General features: G+C 34.0%; 1 protein-coding gene across 1 annotated transcript in view; it reads left to right on the forward strand.

Moving 5' to 3' along the window:
- Window positions 1-12,500, forward strand: part of LOC145258153 (cubilin-like) — a 409,766-nt gene that overhangs the window by 52,169 nt on the left and 345,097 nt on the right. Inside the window, exons 8-11 of the mRNA XM_080115944.1 lie at window positions 381-482; window positions 5,637-5,740; window positions 7,345-7,474; window positions 9,688-9,853. Coding sequence (XP_079972070.1) covers window positions 381-482; window positions 5,637-5,740; window positions 7,345-7,474; window positions 9,688-9,853 — 502 coding nt within the window. The remainder of the gene's footprint in view (window positions 1-380; window positions 483-5,636; window positions 5,741-7,344; window positions 7,475-9,687; window positions 9,854-12,500) is intronic.

Below are 12,500 nucleotides of genomic sequence, written 5' to 3' on the forward strand. Positions count from 1 at the left end.
TATATATATATATATATATATATATATATATATATATATATATATATAAAGTCACAGATTAGAGATCAAGTGAATTATCCTATCAGATATTACATTGAGATAATACTTTCAGGATGACCCAAGTCAAAAAGGCAATATTTAAAAAAAATCATGGCTGAACATTTTGCGAATTGCATTTCATTTCCTCTGATGATATTCGCCATTATTGAAAATGCATGGATTAAGGAAATAAACATAATTTTTCTCTATATATTCCTTGTTTCAAACAGTAAATTCTTAACTGAAATATATTTGTATATATTTTGATTTATAGAATTTAACTTCAATCATTAAACTTATATGTATATATACATATGTTTTATTTTTTTTAAATATTCCAGGCTTTGCAAAAGAATGACTGCCAAAGCAACCCTTGCCAAAATGGTGGTTCTTGTTACGATCGATATAATGGATTCCATTGTAATTGTGCAAAAGGATGGACGGTAAGAAAAAACAAATATTGAAATATCAGTTTTATATGATAATAATATTGTCGTAGTATTTCGTCATTATTTAATAGCAACTAATCAGAAAATTAACATCTGATTCTGACTAGCTATTATTTTTCTTTCCATCCTTTGGACCATGTTTTTTGAAAACAAAAATTTATTTCGCTTCAGTTTGATTTATAACTTCCTGAACATTAGGCTATTTTTCATTAATCTTTTTCACCTGCTTACCTTTTTGATTAAAAAGTTATTTTTTTTATTTGCTATAAGATAAAAACGTCGATTTTTTCCCAATAAACGGAGCACATTAATTTATAAACGTAAGATATTAGAATTTTAGGTAAGTTTTCATGCCTAACTATTTAAACTATTTAAAGTGTTGTTTTCCTGTAATGATGCAAACGGCGGTGATTGCAGATGTATTACATCTAAGTAAGTATATTTTCTTTTTACAGATCTCCATGAATACTTCTAAAATTACTGTAAACCACGTCGTGTCATCTTTTGCTATTTTTTGCAATTGAATTTTTGATTTAAGTTTATTCTCACGTTTAAGAATTCATTGTTAGTGAGACATAACTAATTCTTGCATTAACGTCTCGACACAAGGAAGCTAATAACTTGTAATAAATGACTTGAAATTACATTTGAGTACTTGCAAGCTTACTGTTCGAAAGCAGCATTATCAACTACTAGAAGATTTACTAGGCGTTGCCCGGTATAAAGCGTAACATTAAATTCTTTTTAAAAAAATTAAGTAAAAAAACAAAATCAAAAAACAAAAACTGAAAGAAACTGAGACCTGTGTATGCGAGTATTATATTTTTTCTATTCAGTTCACATCTTGTAAGTTAAAAAGAAATACTCGGACTGAGGTCGAAATCAAAACCTAACGACAGTGAGTCAAGTACGATAACCCTTACACCAGTTTGCCTCGATCTTTAAAAAGTGTTTTCAAACCTCGTGAAACAGTTGACAAACAGATAAAACTCCGGTGACTCGCCCCAAGTACCAATTTGTTTTAATTTTTACCGCTTAGCAGCCCTTTTTCCGGATGAAAACCGATCAAAAAGTGTTTCACGTGTCTGAATACCCTATATATCAAAACTTCAAGTCTGTAGACCAAAAATTCGTTGAGTATATTGGTTATGAAATGTCCCTACGCACATTCTCACGTTTATAGATATAGATCTAAATGAGTAATATATTACTGGCATAAATACAACTTCTTTTTAAATAAGTAATAAATTGGCATATATATATATATATATATATATATATATATATATATATATATATATATATATATATATATATATATATATATGTGTGTGCATAGCAGCAGCTGTCTTAAAGGCAAAATTACAATAAAACAGTTATCGAAATTATTTGAATCTGCAAAAATTATCCATCATTTGCAGCATCTAGGACGCAATTGTTTTTTTATTTTTTTCATTAAATAACTGCTTTCCAAATATTATCATCGACAACATATATTAACAACTTTGAATCTAATTTATAAAACTCACTATGTCTGTCTGTCTGTCTCCATATTTTCAAACTCTATCTCCTCCGAAACTAAAAGTCGCGAGTGGCTCTAGGGGCCTCAAATGATTGGATTTTTATAGACTGTTCTTTTATGGGTCTTTAGCCAAGGAAACTAGTTTTTAAGGGGTCAAATAGGGATCAAAAATTAAAAAAAAAAAATCTTTATACATTTTGTACATTCATCTTAGTTTATTTTTAATCAGTTCATATGCTTGTCATGTTGGTACAGTGGTAACGTCACCAGCTTTGAATGCTACAGTTTTGTTTTTGGTTTCGATTCTAACTGATGGTATTTAAATATATTTTTTTTTTACTGTTAAAATCACGACACTATATAATAATATCTACGAAATCTGTACAAATTAAAATATCAAATTTAAGCGTATTTTACGACCGGGCAAAGCTGAGAGCCCCTTCCCCCTGCTAGTAACATGTAATTCCCAGTACAAAGTAATTTCATTTATCATTATTACGTTTGTGGACAAAGATGTCGTATCACTTCATTTTAAGTTTGTTGACCGCTTCTTCTTTTACCATACATTTATCATAACCGACGCTGGCTAGATTAAGATAAATTAAGTAAAAACGTTATTGGTTTAACTTACCATTTAACCTGTTTGTATTTTTACGTTGTTTATAGCATTGGAGATCATGATCTGAAGGTTTTTAAACAAGTCCTAGGCTCTCCAGACATTTTGAACTGGCGGTAAAAAGTCCCTTTCTGCTTGATAGATTATGACAATAAATGTTATTATATACGTCACTAGATGTCCCGATCCGGCGTTGCCCCAAATTATTTATACTTTCATTTTCGTTTGGAATTTATTTATAAAGTCTGTCGATTTTGTTTTTATACCAAAATGTTAGGCGGATTTGAAAAAAATATGTGACCAAAATGGTGATGTAACTATAATCGTCCGAATGTATGAAAGATAGATAGATAGATAGATAGATAGATAGATAGAGAGAGAGAGAGAGAGAGAGGGGGGCATACACACAGACAATTGAACGAAAGTGAAATTAGATTTCTTTATAAATATTGGAATCACAAATTAACGTATAGATAGCACAGTGTGAATGCTTGAAAGGCTATTTTCATATTAATATTACGTTGGTGTTATAAAATAAATTGTTATTAATCAACGACATCAGAGATATAATACATAATGGTCTATAACATGCTTGAGGGAAGAACGGATGTACATAAATCTAAGACAATGGCAAAATCGTTAGAAAATGACCTCCAGATTGTAGTGGAATGGTGTCGCAAATGGATGGTAACATTTAATGCTAGTAAGACCAAGCTGCTCTCCGTTAACAATTACAAGAAACCTCTCCAACCGACTATATCCATGACAAATAACACCCTACCTGAAATTTGTTTCAAACTCCTCGGCCTAACATTTGCGGGCAATATGAACTGGAACTGAAACAAATACATTGAGGACATTGCAAAGGCTACTGCAAAGAAAGTGGGTTCCCTCTATCGAGCTAGAAGACTACTCACACCTGAGAGTATCCTGTACCTCTACAAGGCCACCATTTGCTTATGCATGGAGTATTGTTGCCACATCTGGGTTGGTGCATCTACCACTAACCTCTTCATCTTGGGTAGGATCCAAAAAAGGGTCTTGTAACAGAACTGAATAACACTGGGTTTACAAAACGATGTGCACAAGAACCACTGCCATTCGAACCTGGAATCGGTCGAGTACAAGAAAAGAGAAGGGAAGAAAGATATGCAAATCGTGGTACTGTTGCAATTAAAAAACTGTATATAAGGACGTTTTTTTTTTTTTTTTTTTTTTTTTTGCGAAAGGGTTGAAATATAATCGAGATTTTGTGACGACGGCGAGTTGAGAAATCAAGAGGAAATTGTTTTACGCAATTGAGCCTATTTTTTTATTTTTTTTATTTTTTTTTATTTTTTTATTTTTTAAAATATTTTTTTATTTTTATTTTTTTTATATTTTTTTATTTTTGTTTATTTCTTGTACGCATTAGCACGAACAGCAGGTTTTTTTTCTTCGAGTTAAGACATTAATTTCAATACTTCAGGTCTTCAATCTAATAGGTTCCACTGTGTCAATTAAACTCCAGTGTTGCATTTCTATGCGTGTTTTACAAATATTTTAATGGAATGTGCCCCCCCTCTACGTACATATCCTCGACAAACCCGCTTAGCAACAAAATCACACCCCTTCACTGTTGAGGCCCCTAAATGCCAGAAAGCTTTCTATTCTAATAGCTTCTTCCCTCAAACAGCTAGACTTCGGAATTTCCTTCCTGCTACCTGCTTCCCTGGCTGTACTGATATGCAGAAGTTTAAATGTAACGTAAACCAACATCTTAACATTTCCTAGGCATGGTCCCAAATAGTAGTCCCTTATGTCTAAGTGGCCATATGCATTGTTAAAAGTAAGCGAGTAAAAAAAAAAAATGTATAAATTTAACTTGACCGAAGGGAAAACCGGATGTGTGCAGTAATTTGAAGGAAATAGTTTATTTTTACTTGCATAAACATCAAGTTGTTATCATTATTACCAAAACACATGAACACTCCCGTGATGCTCCCCAGCCGAGGGAAAATCATCTAGAAATAAGTTTTATATCATACAAACAAACAAACAAACAAACAAAAAAAAAAGTGTAAAAACAGAACAGCTTAAAATGTGGGAAGTTTATTCGCCTAGACTTGTGTTCCAAGTCACCAACCAATGCGTTTAGTGGAGATATTTTTAAAAACACATGTTCACACTTTTAGTGTTTCCAAAGAACTGTTGACTTTTTCACTCACTCTCTCTTTGAGCCATGTGACATCACATTCGTTTCTTTCTATTTTTACAGCCGAGTAAAACCTAATCGAGTTCAACAAGTTTACCTTACCTGAACTTTCGGGTTTGTTTTACAATCCGCTGGGATTCGAAAAAGTTGCCAAAATTCAAATACATAACAAATAAATGTCATAAAAGGCAAGATAAGTTACTCTTCTACCTACCTCGAACATTTTCTTATGATTTTGCTCACTTTAAAACGTTTAATCGGTTCGAAAAACAAAACAAAACAAAACAAAGTGTCTAGGGTTTACATAAAAGCAAGAAAAATGACTGCGCTCTTGACTCGTAAAATTCTAATTTTTTAAAATGACTTAAAACTAAAATATTATGAAAATACTGTTAGAAACTCACCCAATACATGTCACGGTAACAGATTGTAAAACAAGCCCAAACTTTCATTTCCTGCAAACCAATATATATACTATTGGGTTTACTCGCCCAGTATTTAACATAGTTTCTACGTCGTTTGAGTAGAATTAACCAATGGGGTAATTTCATTGGATAATAAATTTTGTTGAATATTGAATGAAAATTAGCTGTGTTTTTCTTGAAATTTCTCTTATTAAAGACATTATCAGGTCGGATAGAATATGTAATTAGTGAAATTAACTATTTATAAAAAAAATCTTAAATTGACTGACTAGGCAGAATCAATTTCAAAATAATAATTTTTTTTTTATTATTATTTTTCTTTTTTAATTTAGTATTTTTCCTTAATCAAAAATTTAAATATTTTTTAAAATTTAAATTTTATATTTTTTAGGGTGAAACATGCGCAGATGATGTAAATGAATGTGCTGAATATACAGGAACTGATTTGGGTTGTCAAAATGGAGGAACTTGTACCAATACCCCAGGGGGTTACAGGTAATATATATATATATATATATATATATATATATATATATATATATATATATATATATATATATATATATATGTATACATAATATATATATAGTGAATAAATGACAAAAAACTATATTCCAAAATTCATGATGTTGACCATCTTATAATTTATTCCTTTAATTCATTTGGCATTTACAATTTTTGACAATATCTGTTTCGTAACGCAAAATCAATCACTTAATTCAACATGGCATGATGGAAACATATTAAAGGTATTTGCAGCTTCTCTTCCAATTTTCGGATTTTAATCATGTCAAATCACACTTTAATTCCTGTTGACGGATTGATTATTGCTATTTCTTCTGATGAGTTAAGGGCATAATATATTCACTAATTTATATAATAATTAAGTGATTGATTTTGCGCTATGAAACAGATGCTGTCAAGAATTGTAAATGCCAACTGAATTAAAGGAATAAATTATAAGATGGTCAACATTATGAATTTCGGAATAGAGTTTTTTGTCATTTATTCACTATATATATATATATGAGTAAAAAAAAAAAACGTGATATGAGTAAAAAAAAAAACTCCGGTTGCCCCCTTAGGGTTCCTTTCGTGTTAAAATGGCTAAAATTGACATTTTTGTGCTTATTAAAGAAAATTGATGCCTTGGATTTTTATAAAACTTTCTGAAAATTTGTAACTAACTGATTTTTATATAATTTTGTTTGTCTATACTTTGCGATAACTCTTGGGTGTGTCCCAGGGGCTCTTTTAGGGCTAATGAAAACACTCGATTTTTGAGACTATTTTACCATATTTGTCAAAAATTTTCTGTGTATGTCTATTTAGCAGTTTTGCATGGTGCTGAACTCAAATTTTGAGGGATTTTGAGCCTAAATGGAGGAAGTAAATGATAGACTTATTAATTTCTTTTTTTTTTTTTTTTTTTTTGCATGGTGCAGAAGTCAAATTTACATATTTTAAGGCCTAAAACTGCACCGTTTGTTAATTTTCACCAGGATTTGACGTCCACTGGAGACTTTTGATGCTAAATGGAGGGGAGGGGATAAATGCTGAACTTAGTCATTTTTTATGCCTGGTACTGGGGATCATGCATGCTTTACATGTTATCTTTGAATTTTAATTTTTTTGATGAATAAAAAAATGCTTCATATCAGGTTGTTTAACTAAGTAATTTAAAAAAAATAAATTATAACAAAGTATATGATTGAAATATAAGATTTCTATTTCGTTGTAATAATGTTTTTGGAGTGATCTCCCTTGCTTTGGTGGAGGAGTTTGGCTAGCAAACCAAAGATGGACAAACGGATGTGTATCCATGACTGGGTTTATGCAATGAGTAAACTACCAGTTTTGACTAAGTAATTTTAGAAATAAATTAAAGCAAAGTATATTATTGCCAACAACATAGTACAACAATAAAGAATGAAAATTGGTTTGTCAAAAGTAAAGTTTTGTTTGTCAAATCACATGTTATTGTGTGTTTGACTTTGAAAATCCGACAAAATAACTTTATATATTAGATAGGTACTATTCTCGTTAACGATACGAATACATAAGCGGATTATAATTTTTCTGTTTTTACTCTTTGACAGTTGCACCTGTACATCAGATTGGCATGGTTTGCATTGCAATACGCGGCATGATGACTGCACCGGAGCATCAAATGCAGAAATCTGTGGACACGGAACGTGTGTCAATCGACCAAGAAGTCAACCAGGCCAAGTACATTTATTTAAAGATCTTTTTATTAATCTTTTTTTTTGGGGGGGGTATTTGTTCTTTAAAACTACCCTTTTCTAACCTTCAGTCAAAAAGTTGAACTCTTCTTATTACCACCACTGAAATAAACTTTATTTTCGTCCTTTGTGTATCTAAAACCAAGCAAAATTTTTATTTATATATATATACATATATATATATATATATATATATATGAATTTGTGAAAGTCACAATACTTTACAATAAAATTTAGAAAAACACAGAAATCCCTTTATTCACCTCCCAAACATTCCTACCAATCTATATATCTATAAAAGTTAAATTGTCTGTCTGTCCGTTTTTGTGTGTGTACATTTCCCTACCAAACTACTCTGTCAATTTTCAGTCTACAAACTAGAGATTTGACATAAGGGGTATTGAGATTTGGGAAAATCTTTTTAATTGGTGTTCAGACAGAAATTTGGCTGTCAGGAGGGTCAAAGTTAAATGATTTGAAAACTCTGGCAAACTCCTCCACCAATTTGGGGTTTAAACACTTGAAATTTTAGATGTAAGCTAGTTGGACATGGATCAATCTTTTTAATTTTATTGGAGCCCAAAGCAATAAATATTATGGGGTAAAAATTGGGGTCAAAGTTAAAAAAAATTTGACTCCTGCGGTCTCTACCAAATTACTCAACCAATTTTTGGTCTAAACATTTGAAAGTTTACATCAAGTGTATTCAGACATAGGGCAAGCATTTTAATTGGTTTTTGCCAAAAATTTGGCTGCCAAGGGGCCAAAGTTAAAAAGATTTGACCTTTGCGGTTTCTAGAAAACTATTTAGCCAATTTTGGGTCTAAACATTTGAAATTTTACATAAAGGGTATTCAGACATGCAGCAAGCTTTTTTAATCAGTTTTTGGACGAAATTTTTGCTGCTAAGAGGTCAAAGTTGAAAGAGTTGATCTTTGCAGACTCTACCAAACTCCTCCGCCAATTTTGGGTCTAAACACTTGAAACATTAAAAAAAACAACATTGATACAACCCAATACTACTGCAAATAACCTACACATAAAAATATACAATTAATTACCTTTACACTGCATTAGATGAACTAACAGGATTAATATGCCATTAAAGACAAACCAACCTAAACAATATAAAAAAAATACTTGCCCATGCATGGAGTATTGTTGCCACATTTGGGCTAGCGCATCTACCACTAGTCTTTGACTCGTAGGGCCCAAAAAAAGTCTCCAATCTAATAAATATCGCACTATTAACCAAACTCCAATCCCTGCCTCATCACCACAATGTTGTGTCCTTGTGCCTGTTTTACAAGTACTTTAATGGAATGCGTTCTGACGAACTCGTTGCATTTATACTCCCTCAGTCTACTTACATTCGACAAACCTGTCTAGCAGCAAAATCACACCCTTTCATTGTAGAAGTCACTAGATCTCAGAAAATCTTCTGCTCTAATAGTTTCTTTCCTCGGACTGTTAGACACGGAGTGCCCTCCCAGTCTCCGGTTTCCCTAACATGTAATGTGAATAGACATCTCGCTCATCTACTGACAATCCCATGTAGACATGGTCGCAAATAATAGCCACTTATACCTTATTTTAGGTGAACAAGAGTAAAAAGAAACTGTTATTCCCTCAGATGATAGTACCATGACCACAGAACAGATACTACACTACCATCTCCAAAAACAGTATGGCACAATCACATTGACACACCGGTTCTCACCAGATCACCGAAGTTAAGCAACATTGAGCCTGGCCAGTACCAGATGGGTGACGATTTGGGAACGCTAGGCACTGTATATACCTTCTGGGAAGGTTAGGCGTGGGGCCAGCACCCCCCCCCCCAATAAAAAAGAACTCCTTGCTACAAAAGCATCTACAAAGTTGTGGATGGCCTCTGCTCCTCCAGGGGCTCATGGCTATGGATGGATGGATGAATGGATCTCCGAAAACAGGAGGAGGTAATGTATGGGAAGATTCTCATAACAACAAAACTGATAGAAAACTACTCCATCTCCTGAATTGAGCATTGTAAGATGGAGCAATTAATAGAAGTAATTAATAATTAATAAATTAATTAATATAGTTTTTAATTAATATAGTTTTGCTTTTTGATAAATAAACCAAATTTTTATTAGTAATAGATTATTATTCTTATTTTAAATCTTTGCTTTATTCAATTTTTTTTGTTTTTTGTTTCAGCCCAAGTTTACGTGTATCTGTGATGCCGGCTGGACACATGCTGCAAACAGTGTGACCTGCTCTGAAGATGTGGATGAATGCCAGTCATCCCACTCTTGCTTCCAACATCCTTCTGTTCAGTGTATTAATTATCCAGGTGGTTTTCAATGCAGTCCATGTCCACAAGGTATTATACTTACCTATAATATAAATCTCACCTATCTGTCTGTCTGTATGTATGTATGTATATCTGCCTAAAAATAAATTATGTCAGGTCATGTCATATGCTACTGGTACTATGTAACCCAGTACTACCTGCCTCATGGTCGGGTCACCGGCGACTAAACTGGTTCCCCCACTAGACTTGTTTGGTGAGGAGGGTGGCTAGTCTCTCTGAAGGATTAAAAACAAGACCTTCCAAAGGGCGAATGAACTCTTTTTCTGGGTCAACGGCCAACTAGCACCGTGTATATTTGTGTGTGTGTATATGTGTATTGGGGTAGAGAGGGCTCCTGTAAGCCGTGGTGAAGGTAACCTTTCTAGGAGAAGCAAATCTCTGATTTAAAAAACCATAAAGCGGAAGACCAGTACCCGCATTAAGCTGGTCTGCAGTTTAATTTGTTGCTGGCTATCTTGCTCTTGCTTGTTGCTGGATCTCAACATTTTGAACCGAGAGAGAGACTTAGCTGTCGTACAAAGCTAAGACTCTGTAACATCATATTTGTATAGATACTCCCTCAGACATTTGGGCTCATGAATTTTAAATGTCTGAGGGAGTGGCACTCGTCTAACAAGACGTTGCAATCATCATGTCTGGCTAAAACTTTCGATAGAGACGATGGATTTTCACGAGATTTGGAAGCTCGATCCTTCGGACGACAAATATTAAAAAAAATTGGCTAAAAACATTAATTTCTCCACCCTCCACTGGGCACTTTTCTACAGGGAGCGTTCACTTTTTTCGTCGATATTTTCGATTGACTAGCCTTAATTTAAACCTTCTGGACACAATGGTAAAGACATCACCTTTTTTTTTCTTTGACGTTTCTTTCCTCCTTTGTGGTACTGGTTCGAGCCTGCCCGCCTACTATCACTTTTTTTCTTCTGTTTTGCTCAACACACCCCTCCAAACTACCGGGCACCAAGGCTAGTTTATACTAAGTATTGTTTACATAAGTGCATAGTCATTGTGTACTTAGTTGTATACTTAAAATCTTACACAAGCTATTTATTCACAAGCAACTTGTATAAATATCAGATCTGAAATGTTTAAGATGTGCCTCTACGTTATTAAATACTTAACTGTGACTTAGACCTGAAAAGAAAGCTTAAGGCAATACACTGTTTAGAAAGTCTTGAACATAGCAATAAATCCGTGGAGCTGAGATAGTCCTATGTGGGCGTGGGTGCGTATACAGATGTTGGTGTGTATAGGTGTGCTACTTTACACATATATACGCCTACGACACCCTTCTGTCCATTGACTTATTAATCTGGGTGTTTTTCAACAAAAGGACTATGTGAGTGTATGCGTTCATCTACAGATGCTCATGTGGCTGTAAATTTACACACACACACACACACACACACACACACACACACACACATATATATATATCCAAGGAAATGGCAGAAACACTAGAGGATGATCTCCAATCTGTAGTTGAATGGGGACAAAAATGGATGGTCACATTCAATGCTGCTAAGACTAAGCTTGTTTCCTTCAATAACTACAAGAAACCTTCTCTACCACCAATAGCAATGGCCAAGAACACATTGCCTGAAAGTACTTCTTTTAAACTCCTAGTTTACGGGGAATATGAACTAGAATAGATACATTGAGAGCATTGCCAAGGCTGCTGCAAGGAAGGTTGGCTCCCTCTACCATGCTAGAAAACTACTTACGCCTGACAGTATCCTGTACCTCTATAAGGCCACCATTCGCCCATGTATGGAGTACTGTTGTCACATCTGGGCTGGTGCATCTGCTGCTTGTCTCTCGCTCCTGGACAGGGTTCAAAAGAGAGTCGCCAACCTGATAGGTCCTGAACTGTCATCTAGGCTTCAGCCTCTGTCCCATCGACGAGATGTTGCATTCCTCTGCCTGTTCTACAAATACTTTAATGGTGAATGCTCTGACGAACTGCAAACACTTGTACCTCCCCGACGTAACAAGCTACTAAGTCTCATCCCTTTACAGTAGAGATCCCTAGGTGCAAGAAAGCCTTTTACTCCAATAGTTTCTTCCCCAGAGCTGCGGGTCTTTGGAACTCCCTTCCAGGATTCTGCTTTCCCAACTGCACTGATATGCAGAAGTTCAAGTATAATGTTAAACATTTTTCTACTCATCTCCCTTCATAATGACCCTGCTAATTAAGTCCCTGATAGTAGCCCCATGCTTCAAAGTGGCACTGTGCCTTGTTTGGGGTGAAAATCGAATAATATATACGTCCATAATATCTTTCTGTACATAGTATGGTACTGATCCAGAATGTGACCCAGGGTCGCGTTGACATCTGTCAGTAGTTTATGTAAGCAATCAGAAATGTTGCCAGAAAAGGCGAACATTGCCAGACGATAAATTTGGAAACGCTGACAAAACTTTAATACAAGAGGATAAGACTTACCAAAACTTTATTCACGTGAAAGAATTTCTTTTTTAAGAAAGTCTATTAAAAAAAATTTTACTTAACAAATGTTTCACAGAAACAAGTTTTTGTTTTTAAAGAAAACATGGAAACCACTATGAACTCTATTTATCTTTATCTTCTCTCTTTGTTAATAACCTGATGCGCCAAAGCGGGGGAATGCCGATAGGGCTACTCAGGCACTTT

This window comes from Euprymna scolopes, chromosome 33 (assembly GCF_053919585.1).
Source record: "Euprymna scolopes isolate OS-2025 chromosome 33, ASM5391958v1, whole genome shotgun sequence".
Lineage (NCBI taxonomy): Eukaryota > Metazoa > Mollusca > Cephalopoda > Sepiida > Sepiolidae > Euprymna > Euprymna scolopes.